Source organism: Ovis aries, chromosome 2 (genome assembly GCF_016772045.2).
Source record: "Ovis aries strain OAR_USU_Benz2616 breed Rambouillet chromosome 2, ARS-UI_Ramb_v3.0, whole genome shotgun sequence".
Classification (NCBI taxonomy): domain Eukaryota; kingdom Metazoa; phylum Chordata; class Mammalia; order Artiodactyla; family Bovidae; genus Ovis; species Ovis aries.
In genome coordinates, this window is record NC_056055.1 from 52,711,543 (window position 1) to 52,730,099 (window position 18,557).

Sequence of the window (18,557 nt, forward strand, 5' to 3'; positions counted from 1 at the left end):
CAGTGAGAGAGGCCCACGCACAGCAACAAAGTGCAGCCTCCACTCATTGCAACTAGAGAAAGCCCGTGTGCAGCAGCCAAGACCCAGCACAACCAAAATAAATAAATTTTTTAAAAAATACACTTTAAAAAAAAGAATCCTACAGGCCCATATGAGATTCCAAAAGATAATCAAATTTTTAGAGGAAACATAAAGAAGATCCTTGCCTCCCTTCCCCCAACCTCTAAAACAGGGCTGACTGGAGAGCTCCAGCTGTCATGGGGTCCACTCACAGCTGCCACTCCCTGGCAAGGTATAACTGTGCCCGTTCTCTCTCACCTCACCACACCCAGAGATCTCTCCTGGCTAGGACTCCGGCTTGCAGTACCAAGCTCCTCAGGCCCCACTGGCTATATCTAGATGCACATGGGCACATCAGACCTGGTTCTGATCTTACCTAACCAGGCTTCAGCTCCCATAATCGCAGCCCAGGCCTAGACGCCAGGTTCCTCTGGTTTAATCAGAAAGGTTGTTGGGTAATTACAGCATGGCTCCTGAAGGATTTTCTCGTCTCACAGAGAGAGTCAAGGATCACAGCTGGGATCACAAACAAGCTCTCTGGGATTTGGCCAAAGACTTAAGAAGATATTCCTCCTAATATAAGAGACCTTGGATCTGACGGGAGTCAAGAACCTAAAGCCCAGAGCCACTTCCGGGCAAGTTCCCAGCCTGTTCTCACCCAGAGGGCTGCCAGGCCTGGAGAGGAAGTTCTCCTGTCCTTCACTCTCAGGAAAACCTATCACTGAGGGCTCAGCCTGAGTTCCCATCAGCGTGAGTTCCCATCTCTGGCAACAGCAGGGCCAGCACACTTGTCCCTGTGTAATTCTCAGCTCATTCAAAAGCACTATAACACCTCTGAACGCCGGGCCTCAGCGGAAGGGGAAGGGGAGTTTGACACAGTCCAGAGCGCCTGTCCTCGAGGAACTCACCCTGGAGAGAGACATCTGGTCGAATCCTCACCTGACTGGGGATTTCTGTTCCTCCCAGTTCTCAGAGGCCAAAGCCCACTCACTTTCTTGTTCTGTGTCCTGTTCTTTAAATCCTGCTCAGCTCACACTTGTGCTAGGTCCTCTGCCGTTACCGCTGGCACCACACACCTGGCCATCCCACTCTGACATGGCCACCGTGTCCCAACCTCCCTTCCTGCTAACAGACAGGAAGAAATCCTCTCCCTGTGATGAAGAGGGCCAGCCTGCCCAGTATCTGAGAGTGGCAGGAAAACTCAGCAGCATTTCCTTCCCTTCAAACCAGAACACAGAAGCAACCTGACCTTGACCCCACAATACTGGAGACCTTTAAGAAGCTCTGATCTATGCAATCACTGATATTTGGGGGAAAGGAGGGCAACAGTCAGATTGGACACCAGTTGCCCAAAGCCTCCTCTTAACAGGAAAGGGCTTGCCTATCACTGAGTGTTCTCTTACCCTCTTCATAAGGTGTAGGGACTGAAATTATGATAGAAGAGGAACATGTACTCCCAGAGGGACTAATGACTGGGCTGCAGCCTACAAGACTCTGCAGGGCTATCACCAACCAAGACGTAGATCACCAACCAAGAGGTAGAACAAGACTAGCCTTGGGTTTGTGCCGCAGCATCTGACCAGTCCCTGGCTGGCTTCTGACCACCGTGATTAACCCTGCATCTTCCAATAGGAAGAGACACCACTCCCCAGTACCAGGCTTCTGATGACAGGCTCTGGACTTTCCCTCTAGCTTACCTGGACCCACGGTGTCTCCTAAGGGTCCCAAAGTGCCTCCTGCACATTATGGCCTCTGGCCCACCAGGTAACCTGCTGACCTCTAGCTGTGCCCCACCCCAGCCACCCTTAGGCTCTTTTCCACATTGGCACAAGGCTGGAATGCCAAGTAGCCCAGAGATGGAGAAGCAGCTCTGGCCCCTCCTGCCCTAGACAGCATCAACCCACCTTGACAGAGATGTGGCCATGGGCCTGGGGAAGGTGGGCAGCCAAGAACCAGTCCCCAGGTAAGGGGCTGCTGACGTTAAAGATGCCGGAGGTGCGGTTGGGCAGTGTCCAGCTGAGAGTCAGTGAGAAAACTCCAGGCACAGCTGTGTCCCCTGGGAAGTGTGTGTGCAGGGGATTGATGACAGGGGGTGCCCCAGACCGGAAATACCTGGGGGACCAGAATGAAGAGAAAGGGAAAGCAGGCAATGGGGTAAGAAATGGGAAATGGGGAAAAGAAAGAAATGTCACTCATCGCCAGTGAAACAAATGGATTCCCTCTACTGACCCACACAATAAAATGTTTCCAGGTCAGGGGTCAGACATAAGGGGAAAAAGATCAGCTTGAGCATTCATGTAGTCATACAGAACTCAGGAATGGTCCAGAGACAGAGGTCTTGGCCTTCAGCCAGTCACACTTCAATCTGGACAAAGGCCAGGGGTCGGGAGGGCAGCTTAGGTACTCATAGGTCTCATTTTAGTATGGAGAGTGGCCTGGGGTTGGCACAGGGTCAGGAGGTTAACTCAGACACTCACACGGTCACACTTTGGTCTGGGCAGTGGTCCCCAAAGGTTCCTCCCTGCTCTTTGAAGATGATGAGATTCCACACGGCCAGGAACGTGTCTTCAGGCACATGGAAGTGGAAGAGCTCGGTGCTGGCAAAGGAGCGGAAGGGACTCAGCTTGCGGGGTGAGCAGGTGGAGTAGTCAGTCAGGAAGAGGCCTCCTGGGGAGCAGACGGTAGAGAATGAGCAAAGTAGGACAGGCCATTCCCAGCCACCCCCAGGCCCACCAGGCTGCAACCCCACAGCACCCACTCAACAAACTGGGTCTTGTGCTGCCCTTGCCATCGTCTGCTTTAACCCTTACCCTGACCTTGGGGGAAATGACCTTTCTTTACAGGTAAGGAAACAGGCTCAAACCTTGATCTGTCTCAATCCAAAACCAGAACCCTTTTTATAGTCCCCACGGTTGCCCCTCACTTAGAAGCCATTGTTCTCCTCTTACCAAGCCTAACAAAACAGGTGCGGACGGTGGGCATGAGCATGTGCGTTACGCACGTGCATGTGCGTGCACACAGTGGCCCGCACGTGCATGTGCGTGCACACAGTGGCCCGCACGTGCATGTGCGTGCACACAGTGGCCTGGGTTCCCAGGCTACCGAGCAGCCCAGAACTCCACCTGTGGGCTTGGGAGTCGGCATGGGACTGTGAAACTTCCTTGTTTATTTTCTTCCCCTTTCTGTTCCCCTGTGGTCAGGAGCAATAAAAATTCTCAGAAGCTTCACAAGAGCTGTCTGTACACTGGCTCAGGGCAGCAGTGGGGAGGGGAAGTGTGGTGAGGCTGCAAGGGGCCTGCTTGGGTGGCAGAGGCAAGGACAGGAGCTGGCAGGCCACACGAGAGCCCCGGCAGAGGAGTAAAGGAGAGGACAGCAGGGCCTCCAGGATTCAGAAGGGGGGGGCTAGGGATGCTTCCCAGAGGGAGGCCCAGGGAAGCAGTCAGGTGGTGAGACAGTGGATTCTCAAACTGCTTGGGAATAGTCATATCCAGCAAAGCCAGGGGTGAGAGGTGGGGAGGATGTGGTCCTCATAGCTGAAATGCCTAGATACTTGATCATGGCTGTTAGGAGCAGAGTGCAACAGGTGAGCAGGACAGTCTGGTGTAAGCATCTGCCAGGCAAACAAACAGGCACCAGGGCTGGTATCACAGTGAAAAGAACCCAGTGGCTCAGCTGGATAGAAAAGGGTCCAAAAGGACAAAAAGGGCCCCAAAGGACAAAAAGTTCTGGAGAATCTGACTGCTCTGCAGACTGAACACCAGCCCCAGCGAAGCCCAGAAGGATGCCCTCAGGACAGATGAAAAGGTCGGGGACTTTAGCAGCTTCAGAACAAGAGTAAGGGCAGTGGGTGAGGGAGACCCTGAAGTGGATTTTTCAGCCACGGAGGAAATACCCACGGGCCTTGCCTATGCTGACGGTCTCTCCCTCTGGAGATGGGAGATATAACTCCAAAATGAGGCATGTGAAATAACAGAGAAAAAAGCATCTGGAAAGGCAAGCTGCGGATGGAGGGAGCATGGGTCAAGGTTGACCCTACTGAATTTCAACAACCTCAAGTCACCCTGCAGAGAGCCGTCCTCTATAGGTGGAGGTCACTGGCCCTAGATGGGCCTATGCTCTTCAAAAGTCGCAGTCACACACAAGGCTCAGATCACATAATCGCAGTTCAGATCACATAATCGCTCTCAACTGTCAGCAAGAAAGACCTGCCACCTTGCAAGCTGAGCACTGCCCAGGAACCGAAGAGGCTCATAGAGCAGCAGTGATGTATTCAAAAGGGATGAAGGGAAATGAAACAAGTGATGGGGAAGAAAGGTTTCCTAAGAGCCCTGGCAGGGACAACGGTGAGGCAGAAAGCCAAGAGATGAATAGCCTGGATACTATTATTACAGGAAAGCAGAGTACTGAGCATCCCCTGCTGGAATTAGGAAAGGGCTCCTCCTTCTTCTTCTCTGGTACCAGGGATAGGTCATTGGATGGGCCATTGCCAATGTTAGAAAAAATGGTGGCCAGGCCCCCCAGTGCAGGTTCTCAGAGAGTTGATGGTGAAAGTAGCTAGTGACCTTTAGGAAATAATGGACAGATATCCACAAAGAGCCCTGTGATTAAAGGAACAATGGCATGGCCTGCAAAACTGAGGAACTAGTTAAGCCACCCACAAGTGGCTAGGGCCTACAGAGGTCACAGAATAGGCTGGTGGGAAAGGGGAGTAAAAAGCACCTGGGGATGCTAGGAGGAAACGAGAAGTTCTGAGGGCAGATGTTTGAGAAAGCACCTAGAGCCCTGTTCACTGCAGGGTTTGGTTTGGGGTGTCACTAGGCCTACAGCTCTGTGTCCCAGAGGAAGCAGGAGGAAGGCCCTCACCAAGCTCAGATAAACCTGTCCTGGATGCACCAGCACTTCTAAATGAGGCTAGGGTGATTTTCCATCACCACCTGAAACACACACAGACACACACCCATGGGCTCAGGCTGGCCCTGCTAGTGACAGCACTCAGTAGAACAAAAAGGTCATTTGCTGTAATGGCAAGGCATGCCTGGGTTATGCAACTGCAGTCAGACAAGTCCAAGGAAAAGATCCAAGGGTGTGCAGAGACTGACAGTGCCATCACAGTCCCGTGACACTGCCGGTCCCTCCTCAGGGAAACCTCTCCCCATCACCAGGTCACAGAGCAGCCCTGCAGGCCAGTGACCATTAACTGTACTCAGGGTGGCCTTGCCTGCTGTGTGGCCTGTCAGTGCTCTTTCTCAGCCTCATTACAATCCTCCCGAAGCACTTGAACCTGCTTCTGGGCAGTCATGTTTTAATCCACATCTTTCAACTTTCTATAGCTCAGTGACTGATAATCACCTTCCTCTCCTAATGGCTCACAAACAAAGAACCTAGAGCGGCAGGGATAGAAACTAGGAACTGGGCTCAACAGAGTGGACTCACCCTCAGCCAAACTGAAAAACTGACTTGGCTTTTGTCTCGGCTGAGTGCCCGCTCTGCCAGCAGCAGTAATCAACCCTGAGCAGTTACCAGCACTGAGCCCTTCAAGGAATCTGGCTAGGGACAGATGGATTACTTATATATATTGCGGGAGGCACCCAACACTGCCTCCAACCAAAGAGCTATCCACTTGGAAGTGATACTTTGGTGATCTGTCTGTAGGAGGAGCAAGAAGAGCTGAAGAGGAACATGCATGGGCCACAAAATGTACCTCTCCCTCACACAATAACACAGACACTAAGGACACACAAGCTCACACCACACAACATACGTATGCCTGTGCTTACCAACACACAAGCGTGTACACACTACACATGCCCAGCATTCCCACAGATCCCACAGGTACATGCACAGACACATAAGCACCCAGATACCCGTGAGAATCTACACAGAGCTCGCACTTCTGCAGGAGCAGCGACCTTTGGCGTGCATTGGTCTCCTCGAGATTATACTCTGAATGCAGCCTGCTACCTCCAGCTGCTCTGCTAGATGTTTTTGCCAAAGACTTCCTCAGGCACCCCCACATCCCCTCCAGAGTGCTACCCACCAGAGACAGCTGGGGGCTAGGGCCATGAAGATTCTTTATCATGGGGCCATCCTTATGGCCCATGTCCTACAGCTGGGACCCCCTCCCCTACCCACCTTCCACCCATTAGGAAACTGGTTATCTCCTTCTCCTGTCCCAGTCACTTCCTTACTAGATGGTGGCCCTGGGCTGACAACTAGCGGAGGAGGAAAGTTTGTGGATGAAGCCCCCTTGTGGGCAGACAGGGGAGAGGACAGGTTGTGCCTGGAGCCTTTCTGCACTTGGATCTGTTTTCCTATTGGGCATATATTACAGTAAAAAACAACACTAGGATAGGGTCGGAATCAGGAAGCTGTTTTCTAGCCCCACACTGTCACTGACAACATGTATGACCTCGGGCCAATTGATCCCTTGCTGTGCCTCAGTTTCCCCATCTGTAAAATAGACTCCAAGTTTCAACCCTGCTCTAAAAGTGTCAGACATAATTCCTATGAAAAGCAAACTCATTTGGAACGAATTTCACTACAAGAAGAAAACTCATTATAATGGCAACTAACCCATGGCCATCTGTTTGCTACACGTTATTTTCAAAACTGCTTTCTTAACCCTGCTTCAATGTATGCCCAGTACATCAAAGATTTAGGCCAGATCTTCCCACACTTGACTAGAAGTTCTCTGGTGGGGGACTCTCACCCCCATCAAACTTCACGAGCCGGTACAAAGCACTCAAGACTTCCTTGGAAAAGAGTCAAAGTGAAGTCCAGATAGACCCTCATAAAGAAAACCGTGCAGTCTCTGTCAGCCACCTGCTGAGCTCAAGCCCACAGCTGCAGCTCTTCTGACCCTGCCAATTCTGCTCAGTTATGTAAGTCTTCTCTCCTCCTCCCTATTTCTCTCTGCTTCTTCCCCAGCCATCTGGTTGCCAACGTCCCACCTCTCTTGAATCCCTCCAGTCCACCCCTCCCTGCCAGAACCCCATCCCTGCCTCATTCTTTCCTGCTCTGCACTCACCAGCCCCTGGGCCAAGGACAGACAACAGCAACAGCAGCAGTAAGGCTGACGGCAGTTGGAGCCCAGACCTGAGTCGAGGCTGGTAGAGGGGCAGGGTATGAGAGAGAGGGGTGGGCAGTGGGAGAGACTTGGGTAAACACAGAGATGAGGGCACAGACGGGGATAAAGAGTTGGGCTGGGCTGGACACAGGGACTTATGCAAGGGTAGGGGGTGTGATGGAAGGAGGGGCTGTGATGGGGACTGGAACAAGGGCAGGCGTTGGGCCCCGGGCTTAAGCAAATTTTGAAAATGGGGCTGGCACAGGGGCCGGGCTGGGATTTGGGAAAAGAGGTGAAACAGGGGCTGGGGCTGGGATGGGGCCCAGGTCAGGGACTGGAGGGGGGGCCTGAGCTGGGACCTGGATCTGGGCATTCGCTGGGACCCAGGCGGGAACTGGAACCGATTTGGGAAGCGGGGCGAGGGCGGGGTCGGGGGCCAAGGCCCAGAACGGGATAGGACAAGGGGCCGGGACAAGGGCTGAGCCATGGCCCGGGGCGGGGGCGGGGCCGGACAGGCCAGCGCGGGCGCTCGCTGAGCTGACCCGCGGCTCCGCTCCCACCCCCCAGGGGTGGCCTCCGGTGTCCTCGCGGGCCTAGGGCCGAAGTCGAGCCGGCTGGGGCCAGGCCGGGGACTGGGTAGGAGTTCAGGCCTGGGCGACTCCGGGCTGCGCTGGACAGGCGATAACCAGGCCCCGCGGCTGCGGCCTCGGCCTGACGTTGTACGACGCTCCGCCCTCCGATTAGGCCGACTGGTCCTTCTCACTAAAGCCCGCCCCCGGCCCTGTTCTATTGGTCTCCTACTTGGCCCCCGCTGGGCTCGAGGACAGACTCCGCCCCAGTCCCCGCTACCCGAGTCCCCGCCTCTCTCACCCCAACCACCGAGTCCAGACAAGGTCCTCACAACCCTCACTGACCAACTCACAAACATTTCATAGGAACCCTACAGAGACCTTCACAAACCCAGACACCCACGGACGTCCCCACAGATATCCGCAGACCCTACCCAGAGACTCTCAGAGTCTCAGAAAGATCCCGCAAAAAACCACTCACAGAGATCCGGCGAATCCCCCTTAAAAGAAGTGAACCCTCTAGGTGTGTCCCCTCCGGATCAACGCAGCCCCCCTAGAAGACCTCACTCACCGAGGAGGTGACCAGACCGCTGTTGCCACGGAGACTACTAAACGTTCCGGTTGCCCTGGTGACGGATCCTCCACTCCGGGGCAGGGTTCCAGAGGCTTCAGTCAAGCCTCTCCCTCATTCGGCCCTGGACCGCCTCGTCCCTTCCCCTCCCCCACTTCCTCAGAACCGGCCCGAACTCCCTCACGAATTTCTGCAGGTGTCCAAGTTCCTTCCCCAAGCTGTAACTTGTAGGCAAGGCCTCAGCACACAACGCCTGCTGTCAGGACTAGTCCACAACCAAGTGCCTTCTCTCCCTCGGGGCCAACCCTTCCCGGTCCGCTTCAGACAAGACCCTGACCTAAAGACTTGTAACAAACGAGACAAAGCCTAGAGGTATGTAGTCTCTCAAGTGGCCCCTCCTCCAAATCCACATCCCACTCCCTCCTAATACCTTCCTGTCCCTTCCCACCTCACTCCAACCCCCTCCCATCCTCTGCTTTTCATCCTTATCCTCTCCCTCCCCGACTTTTCTCCACTCAGGTCCCTCCTCCCCTTTTTCCCCTTTCTGCTCCTCCCATCCTGTGTGATTCTTCACCCTCAGGCCCCCTTTCTCCTCTTGCTGAATGTCTGACTATCTTCCTCTCCATCATCCTACTTCTCCCCCTACTTTCTGACACAAACTTCCTCTTTGGAAAGGCCCTGATGAGTTTAAGAAATGATAAATGTAGTATTTGGGGAGCATGGACCAAAGTAGAGAGCAGGAGAAGGTAAGGATGGAATCCTTAGGTATTGCTGCAAATAATGACAGGCCTTGAATGTCAGGGCCAAGAAATTTGGACCTAATCCTTAGGCTGAGTCACTTGATTGCTTTTAGGCAAAGGAATGCCATTTCAGAAAGGTCTCACACCTGGGTCATTAAGAAGGACTGACACCCTTTGTACCTGGGCTTCCCAGGTGATACTAGTGGAAAAGAACCCACTTGCTGATGCAGGTAGACGTGGGAGACGTGGGTTCGATCCCTGGGTTGGGAAGATCCCCTGGAGGAGGGCATGGCAACCCACTCCAGTATTCTTGTCTGAAGAATTCCATAGACAGAGGAGCCTGGCAGTCTGTAGGGTCACACAGAGTCAGACACAACTGAAGTGACTTAGCATGCATGACCCCGTTTGGACATCCTTCCAAGATAAATTAGGCACACCCCAGTCCCCACAGCATCCTGGGCTTACCCCAGCACAACACCAACTCATTTGTATTGTCATTTTGGTTAACTGGTCTCCTTTTCAGATTCTTTCAGCTGAGTCCAGTGCCTGAGTAAAAGTGTTAAGATTAGGCTCTTTAAAAGCATAAGTTACATAAATCAATGAAAGAATGGACGATTGGATTAATATGCTAGGGAAGGCAGCAGAGGAGCAAGGGTATTGCATAATCCAGGTAGAAAATAATGAGAATTTGAACAAAATTGGAGGGAAAGGAGAGGAGAGAATGGACTTGTGGGATATTTAGAAGATAGGAAAGATAGTCTTTGGTGCCCATTCTAAGATGTTGGCTGAGAGGAAAGAAGACCACGATAATTCAGTTTTGATGACCTGTGGGACATCAATTTAGCAATGTGTAGCAGACAGTTGGGTATGACTGCGAAGTTCAGGGTCTGAGCTGGAAATACGGATTTAGGGGTCATCAACATACAACTGGAAATAGCTGAAGCACTGAACATGAATGACATTACCAAGGGCAGGGAGGGGCCCTTAGACAAGACTTGGCTGTGGTCACTGCATCCTTCTGCACTCTTGGGAGCAAACCTCCACTTTGCCTTGGTCTTCCCAGTCTCTAGAACTTCACAGCCTGACCTCTATGGTGCTAAACTACACCCAGAACCCTGCTCTCGGACTAGCCAAGATGCTATGTTCAGGATCCCTTCTCTGCTACCATCTACTGATGGGATTCTGACTGCTTCAGACTTTCAGTACGCAGTTTGGGTCTAGGCACGTGGATGAACCTTCTAGCACCAAGCCCTGGCCCAGAGCTCATCTGGCTTCCCCCAAGTCATATCTCAGGTGCACTAAAAACTTTATCTTAATTCCATAGCCCCCTGTGAATCCTGCCTTGCTGCTGCTGCTAAGTCACTTCAGTCGTGTCCGACTCTGTGTGACCCCACAGATGGCAGCCCACCAGGCTCCCTTGTCCCTGGGATTCTCCAGGCAAGAACACTGGAGTGGGTTGCCATTTCCTTCTCCAATGCAGGAAAGTGAAAAGTGAAAGGGAAGTCGCTCAGTTGTGTCCGACTCTTAGCGACCCCATGGACTGCAGCCCACCAGGCTCCTCCGTCCATGGGATTTGCCAGGCAAGAGTACTGGAGTGGGGTGCCATTGCCTTCTCCAGAATCCTGCCTTGCAGACCCTCTAATCCTAACCTAATGAAACATGTACCCTGTTCTACCACTAGATGGAAGCAGACAAGGTCACAGAAGAGCCTCCTACCACCTTGGATGCAGAAGAGAGCCTTTCTTCAAAGGACCCCTCTCCTGAGGACTCACAGGAGCCCCCTATCCCTGAAAGCCCCTTAGAGCCTGCCCTCTCTGAAACCCTGTTAGAGTCCCTTGCACCTGAATCTCCTGTGTTGCCCTCCACTTCCCAGACCCCTTTAGACATCCACACCTCTGAAACCCCTGTAGAGCCTTCCACCTCTACCACCCCTTTAGAACACTCTGCCTCTGAGGTCCCTTTGGAGACCCTTACCCCTGAGACCCAGTTGGCAACCCACATCCCCAAAGTCCTAGATCAACAACTTGCTTTTCAGACTTCGTCACTAAACCGTGCCTCCCCTCATAATCCAAAGGAAGATTTCTCTGAGTCTTCCTCCAGCGAGAGCTCATGGGCAAAGAGGTCCATCCACACCTCTGAACTTGAAGTCTTTCCAAAGCACTCCCTTTCAGGCTCTCCATCCCAGGTCTACTTGGACACATCTACAAAAGTGAAGGAAGAGGAAGAAGAGGGCGAGAAAGAGATGGATGTCGCTGACAGTAATGCTCACGCAGCTCAGCCTGAACACCGGCTGGGCAAGAAGAAGGGGAAGAAAGGAGTCAGCCGTAATTGCTCCTGCTCATTCCCCTTTTCTCAGCATCATCTTTGACCTGCCTCAGGAGGAGGAGGTTGGGTTACTCTGTGACCTGGCCCCTTCTCTTAGATTTGGGGCCTCCTCACTTCCCCTTAGTTACTCAGCCTTTCCCTCCTCAGGTTACACCATCCACCCAGTGGTCCCTGCTAAACAGGCAGACCTGGTGGACATGGCTAAGTCAATGCACAGAGAGAAGTTTGGTACGCAAGTGAATTATCTTTTCCAATGGGAGAAGGATGCAGCCCTGAATGCCATCCAAACAGGTGAGACCAGGCAGCCTTTCAGGGGCCTGTGAGAGGCCCATGGCCATCCCTCTATCCAACAGGATCTAGGAACCTGCTCCTTCAGTGGATAGCCCTTGTGGAAAACGGCACCACCACATTCCTGGAATCTGGGAGGGGAGCAAATGGGTAGGCCAAAGTAGATGAGGGTGGATGCAGACAAAAAGTGAGGATATTCATATAAAGCCAAGCAGGAACAGGTAGCTGAACTAGGGCTCAGGTAACCTGCACCAAACAGATCCTAAAGCAGAGATGGCCCAGGACCCTGGACAGTTTCCAGGGGACTTGTTGCTCTAACAAGGCAAAAGGCCTTAGTCCCCTTGGTGGAAATGTATTAAAAGGCTGTCATGGGGACTTCCCTGGCAGTCCAGTGGTTAAGACTCTGCACTTCCACTGCAGGGGGCACAGGTTTGACCCCTGACACTGATGTGGGGGAACAAGGATCCCACCACATGGTGCAGCTAGAAGTTAAAAAAAAAAAAAAAAAGGCTGTGATCCCTGCATGCCAGACCCATGATCACCTGGAAATCCAAAGCTCTAAGTCTCCTCACCAAAGAGAACCATGTCTTCTAGTCCCATCAACTCCAAGTCTCAGCCCAGAAGTAGTATTCTAGACAGTCCTGTTAATGGCATGCCGGGCTTCACTATCTCTGTATATAAAGGGTGTGCATATGAACCATGTGAGCACACACCATTCTGTGTATGAGCACGTGAATCTGTGTCACTGAACTTCATGTCTGTAGGAATTCGGTAAGAAGGTCACCTGACCTGTTATGAGGATTCTGGGATTTCGAGACTGAATTCAATAGGTATCACTGCATTTGGGGGGAGGGGGTTTATTTCCCTAATGATGGGAATAGAGTTATGTTCTAACCATAAGAGATGTTATCATGCAAATGAGACTGTGTGATCATGGAAATGAATGTATTATGCAGTCAAAATGGCATCCCCACTAATGTCTCCTCCCCAGTCCTCGTCCAATTATAACAGGAAGAGGGTTTGGAATCAAGGCAGAGTAGAAGGCCCTACTCTGGAATGCAGAGCCCACTCTGTATTGTCCCACATTAAGGGGATTATAGAGTCTGAGGTATAATTGCCATTCCTCTAGCTCAAACTTCAGTCTTCTTCCTCTGAAAGATGAGCAATGACTCTTGACAACAGTGCTTGAACTTGACTCTCCCAGGCCCTCAGGCAAGGCCTTGATCTATGGGGCATTGCACAATTGCACTCATCTCACACGTTAGTAAAGTAATGCTCAAAATTCTCCAAGCCAGGCTTCAGCAATATGTGAACTGTGAACTTCCAGATGTTCAAGGTGCTTTTAGAAAAGGCAGAGGAACCAGAGATCAAATTGCCAACATCTACTGGATCATCGAAAAAGCAAGAGAGTTCCAGAAAAACATCTGTTTCTGCTTTATTGACTATGCCAAAGCCTTTGACTGTGTGGATCACAATAAACTGTGGAAAGCTCTGAAAGAGATGGGAATACCAGACCATCTGACCTGCCTCTTGAGAAACCTATATGCAGGTCAGGAAGCAACAGTTAGAACTGGACATGGAACAACAGACTGGTTCCAAATAGGAAAAGGAATACGTCAAGGCTGTATATTGTCACCCTGCTTATTTAACTTACATGCAGAGTACATCATGAGAAACGCTGGACTGGAAGAAGCGCAAGCTGGAATCAAGATTGCTGGGAGAAATATCAATAACCTCAGATATGCAGATGACACCACCCTTATGGCAGAAAGTGAAGAGGAACTAAAAAGCCTCTTGATTAAAGTGAAAGAGGAGAGTGAAAAAGTTGGCTTAAAGCTCAACATTCAGAAAACGAAGATCATGGCATCTGGTCCCATCACTTCATGGGAAATAGATGGGGAAACAGTGGAAACAGTGGCAGATTTTATTTTTTTGGGCTCCAAAATCACTGCAGATGGTGACTGCAGCCATGAAATTAAAAGACACTTACTCTTTGGAAGGAAAGTTATGACCAACCTAGATAGCATATTCAAAAGCAGAGACATTACTTTGCCAACAAAGGTCCGTCTAGTCAAGGCTATGGTTTATCCAGTGGTCATGTATGGATGTGAGAGTTGGACTGTGCAGAAAGCTAAGTGCCAAAGAATTGTTGCTTTTGAACTGTGGTGTTAGAGAAGACTCTTGAGAGTCCCTTGGACTGCAAGGAGATCCAACCAGTCCATTCTGAAGGAGATCAGCCCTGGGATTTCTTTGGAAGGAATGATGCTAAAGCTGAAACTCCAGTACTTTGGCCACCTCATGCGAAGAGTTGACTCATTGGAAAAGACTCTGATGCTGGGAGGGATTGGGGGCAGGAGGAGAAGGGGACGACAGAGGATGAGATGGCTGGATGGCATCACTGACTCAGTGAACATGAGTTTGAGTGAACTCCAGGAGTTGGTGATAGACAGGGAGGCCTGGTGTGCTGCAATTCATGGGGTCACAAAGAGTCAGACACGACTGAGCGACTGAACTGAACTGAACCCTTGTTCAACTCGGCACCTCACCTGTTCATGCACTGGATCCTGCTATTCTAAACAGAGTTCAGAATTCCTCCAGTGGAATCCCAGCCTCCACCCAACCCCATTGTGACTCGGTCTAAACTCTACCCCTTTTCAACCAAGCTTCCCTGGTGTGATGGGGCACTAATACAACGGACTGGCAGTGTAAGTCAGAAGCATCAAAGCCAAAAGCCACATCTGGACAGGCTCCAGATCCTAAGAGACCATGGGTAAGACAAGAAAACCTAGTTTGACAGGCACGGAATTGTGGATTGTGGTCCTGGCCAGAGTCAAAGAGCAGAGGACACTTGACTCTTTCTCATTCTCCTTATGGAACTTCAGGGCTTTACCTGGAATACTGGGTCTCTCTTCCCTCCTAAAGAAAGTTGCTCAATCGCTTATTCAATCAAGCTTCTATGTTCTCTGAGCACCTTTTTTGTACCAGGCCCTATGTGAGGACTGAAAACAGCGATGAAAAGACTGACGCTTCCTTAGAGGAACTCACAGTCGAAGGAGAATACAAGTGAACAGTCCACTAGAATGCACGGTGCTGTGACAAGAGTAGCACAAGAGTCATGGAAGGCAGGAGGAGAGGGACTCCTAGACAGAAGGGGAAGACAACTTTTAGATGGAGATGACAGTTCACTGGAGCTTTTAAATAGGATTACGAGTCCTAGAGCTGAAGGCCCCACTCCTGGGGTTTTGGGAGGGTGACCCAGGATTGTTGACTTCAAGTTGGGATACTCTCAGCTCTCACAAAGGATGAGAAAACCTGAGTGGGAAATGCTCTGGATCTCCTCCCACATTTACTCAGCACCACCCTTGCCTTGTGGTGAGACTAACTGTGAAGCCAGACAGTTTCTCATCTCAAGGGCAGCAACCTCTGGCCAGTGCCTGCTCTCAGGGATACAGCTTAGGCTCATCTTCCTTCCCATGCCTCGTTTCTTAGCCTCACAAGCCTCTATTTTTGCTCTTCACCCCACTCATGACTTCTGGCCTCCCCTTTTCTCCTGAACCTTGGGGAACCATAGACAGCCCTTCTCAAGTTCACAGAAGGCATTAGTTCAGTAACCTCAGGAATGTGGAAGGGACATATGACAGTGCCAGCCTGAGGAAGTGAGGGAAGAGCCTGCCTCCTTCCTTGTGGCACTGGAGCTGCCCCACCTCCGCCTCTTCAGGTCCCTTCACCACTACGCTCCTTAGGAGCCAGTCTCCACCACCTACTCTGCACCTGGCCCATCATCTTCCTTTGCCATCACCTTAGACACTTCAAGGAAACCAAGCAAAGGTGGGCTCAGCGTTGGGAGGGGAGGAGATGAGAATCCCACAGTCACAGAGAACACACCGAGATACATGTGTATCATCACACAGAAGCTCATTTATAATAATCTTCCTGCTCAGAAATGAAGGCTGTCTACAGTCCCCTCTGACAGGCCGACACAGGTGGAGTGAATCCTCGGGTGGGACGGGCTCTGAAGACACTCACGAGGTGATGAAAAAACCTTGAAGAAAAAGTCTAAAGGGGCAGGGAGGAGGATGTGTGGGTGGCGACAGAGACATATGGAGGGAGCGGTAAGAACACTTTGCGCGGAGCTTAGGCTATTTTTCCCTGTTACTTTCCCTTATTACTCAATCCTTCCATACCCAGGTCTCTATATTGGCTGGCGCTGCCCCCATTATCTATGGGACTGTTTCCGGATTGGGGATGAGTCCAAGTGCTTTTGTGGACACTTGCTGAGAGAGCACCAGATCATCTCAGGTGTGGAGGGTAACTGTCTTCTGTCATGTGTTGAGATGTGTGAGCGCATGTGTGTGTGTATTGGTTTTGGGGAGAGGTTGACATGGGAAGGCCAAGCCCAGTCAAGTGTTGGTCTAACCCTCTTCACAGACATATCCGTGCCCTGCAACGTGGGCCAGTGCCGCTGCCTCATGTTCTGCTTCATCCCATCACGCCCAGAGGAGGTGGGTGAGTTCTGGCTCAAGAGACGGGCCACTTTTGACCCCAGGGCTTGGAGGGCCCAATGTCGCTGCAAACACAGCCATGAAGACCACACAGCTACCGGATCCCATTCCTGCAGGGTCAAAGGTACCTTCTTAAGCAAGGGGAGTGCATGGGTGGGCATCGGTTGGGATAGGCTGCAAGTAGTTTGGGGATGCAGATGGGGAGCTAGGAGGAGAGACTTGGGCATGCAGTTGGTGAGGAAGATGTGAGGATGTGGTCAGCCCCTGGGGAAGTCCCAATTCCCTGCACTCTCCTTGCTGCCCCCTTGTCTTAGGCTGTTGCTGCAGCTGCTTTGAGTCTAATTTCCTCTGTGCGGCCTGTGACCGGCGCTGGGAGGAACATGAGACTTTCTTTGAGACTGAGGAGACCCGGCGGCGAGGAGGGAGGCCACACGGTGAGAGGGCAACCTGGGATCAGGGCCCATTCAAGAGTCTATAATCAGCCAAGCTGAAGGCACTCCTGCCCTCAGCCATCCCACCCAGGACTACTTTGCCCCTCCTTCCTGCAACCCACACCCGCACTGATTTATACCCCCAGGAGCAGACTATGTGCCTTTTGCAGAGATGCCTACCCTCCGAGAAGCCATCATCAACAACTCTGACTTCAAGGCCCTCCAGAAGCAGGGGCTCTCTGGCCATCCCAGCTCTTACCCTAGTCCCCCAGGGCTCCCTAGCCCACGTGATGTCCAGCCTGGCCTTCCATCTAAGCCCCATATCTGACCTTTTCACCTCTGCTCTTCCCTTCTCCAGGGACAGACACTGTCAACACCTGGTGCAGGCCTCTGTGAGCTTGGCCCAGATCCGCAATAAAGAGAAAACCACTGGAATCTGACTGACTCTGTATGAGGCAGATAGAGCCCAGCCTGGGGCAGACATCCTAGGACCTTGGAGTTAGCACCTCCAGGGGGGCAAGAGACTGGGTAGATCCAACCATGTAGGTGTGCCTCCACTACACCTACATTCAAAAGGCTATTTCTGGCATCAGGAAGAGAGAATGGCTTCAAGGAAGCCAAGGAGGGAGGGATTTCAAGAAGGAGCACTGATGTCAGATATAGCTGGGGGCTCCAGGAAGATAAAGACTGAAAGTGTCCATTGGATCTGCAATTAGAAAGTCTTTAGTGACTTCAGAAAGTGCAGTTTCAGCGGTGCAGTGGAGAGAGTAACCAAACAACAGTAAGTGTGAAGGCATTTCTATAAGAAACTTAGATGAAAAGAGCAGGGAAGAAGTCAGACAATATCTACAGGGGGATGTGGAATCAAGGAAGCAATTTTTAGTTAGGAAAAAAGCCTTTTTAGTTAGGAGAGACCAGTAGAGAAAAAGACCTTGAAGGATACAGTAGAAAAAGAGAGATGCCTAGGGAAGCCAGATCCCAAAGACAAAAGGAGAGGATGAGGTAAAGGCAGAGGTGAAGGGATTCAGTCTGGACAGGAGAAACACCACTTCCTAGGACCAGGAAGAAGGAAGAAAGGATGGGGCCCTCACTGAGTTGCAGGGAGTAGAATTCTGTGGAAGTTCCCCTGTGAACATAGGAGACAAGGTCAGTTTCTGGTGGCGGAGGAAAGGGATAAGAGTTGGGGGGGAGGGGGGGAGCAGGTAGGAGACAGGAAGAGGGATAAAGGCTTGGGAAGGCTAATGACAGGAACTGGAGAAAACCCTGATGGGTGGGTAATTGAGGATTCAGGCATAGTTGGAAGCTGGAACCAAGTCAGAGAAACAGAGAAGCAAAATATTTAGATTAATGGGTGGTGATGGGAAGTGTCAGGGAGGAAGAAAATAAGCCAAAAGAAGGCTTGAGGATATGGAGGGAGCTGACCACACAAATAAGAAAAAAAAAAGTAAAGCAGGATGCAATCAACAGATTTTTTTTAAAAAGGGAACAGAAGTCTCTAATGAGGCCCAGTAGCAGATGCAATGGTAGGGATCAAAGTACAGGAGACAGTGGCCAGAACCCACAGAGTGCTGCAGCTTTCAGAGAGCAGCTACAAGTGATCACAAGGGCCTGGAGCAGAGAATCCAGGGGCCAGGGGCCAGAATGGGTGAGTGTATGGGAGTGACTAGGAAGCCCTTACATGATTCTAATGGAGAACAGCAGATTCTGACAGTAATGGGCTCTATGATCTTAGGCCAGTCACTTTCCCTCTCAGAGCCTGTTTCTGGGTCTATAAAATAGGATGACCTATGTGCTACCTGTCTTTAAGAACCCAAAGAAATAACCAGTTTCCAAGTGTTTTGTACTCACCTACCAGTCCTGGCTGGTTTCCTCTTCCTACATCCCAGCACCTCTTATCACTTGCCCTTCTCCACAGGCACACAGACTACTGCAGCCTCCAGGGCACAGAAAAGGCCAATGTACATTTCCACACTTAGTGAGGTCATCTAGTCTTCCCAGGAAAGGA

General features: G+C 51.4%; 2 protein-coding genes across 10 annotated transcripts in view; one reads left to right on the forward strand and one right to left on the reverse strand.

Annotated features, from left to right (window-relative positions):
- Window positions 1-7,842, reverse strand: part of TMEM8B (transmembrane protein 8B) — a 25,066-nt gene extending 17,224 nt beyond the window's left edge. For all 4 annotated transcript variants that reach the window (XM_004004263.6, XM_027964427.3, XM_012121261.5 and 1 more), the window contains exons 1-3: window positions 7,088-7,842; window positions 2,538-2,727; window positions 1,965-2,172 (exon numbers count right to left, since the gene is read on the reverse strand). In XM_004004263.6, the coding sequence (XP_004004312.5) occupies window positions 1,965-2,172; window positions 2,538-2,727; window positions 7,088-7,613 (924 nt within the window). In that variant the 5' untranslated portion in view covers window positions 7,614-7,842. The remainder of the gene's footprint in view (window positions 1-1,964; window positions 2,173-2,537; window positions 2,728-7,087) is intronic.
- Window positions 7,043-16,987, forward strand: FAM221B (family with sequence similarity 221 member B). 6 transcript variants are annotated; one of them, XM_060409253.1, is made up of 9 exons: window positions 7,043-7,182; window positions 8,219-8,638; window positions 10,487-10,586; window positions 10,688-11,330; window positions 11,479-11,622; window positions 15,808-15,918; window positions 16,048-16,245; window positions 16,436-16,555; window positions 16,699-16,987. In XM_060409253.1, exons 3-9 carry the CDS (start codon window positions 10,542-10,544, stop codon window positions 16,878-16,880), a joined length of 1,443 nt encoding a protein of 480 aa, XP_060265236.1. In that variant the 5' UTR covers window positions 7,043-7,182; window positions 8,219-8,638; window positions 10,487-10,541; the 3' UTR covers window positions 16,881-16,987. The 6 variants fall into 6 exon arrangements, with proteins under 6 accessions (XP_060265236.1, XP_042099203.1, XP_060265237.1 ...); XM_042243269.1 differs by lacking the exon at window positions 10,487-10,586 and adding an exon at window positions 8,942-9,012 and having other exon boundaries at window positions 7,043-8,638; XM_060409254.1 differs by having other exon boundaries at window positions 7,043-8,638; window positions 16,911-16,987.
- The last annotated feature ends 1,570 nt before the right edge of the window (window positions 16,988-18,557 follow it).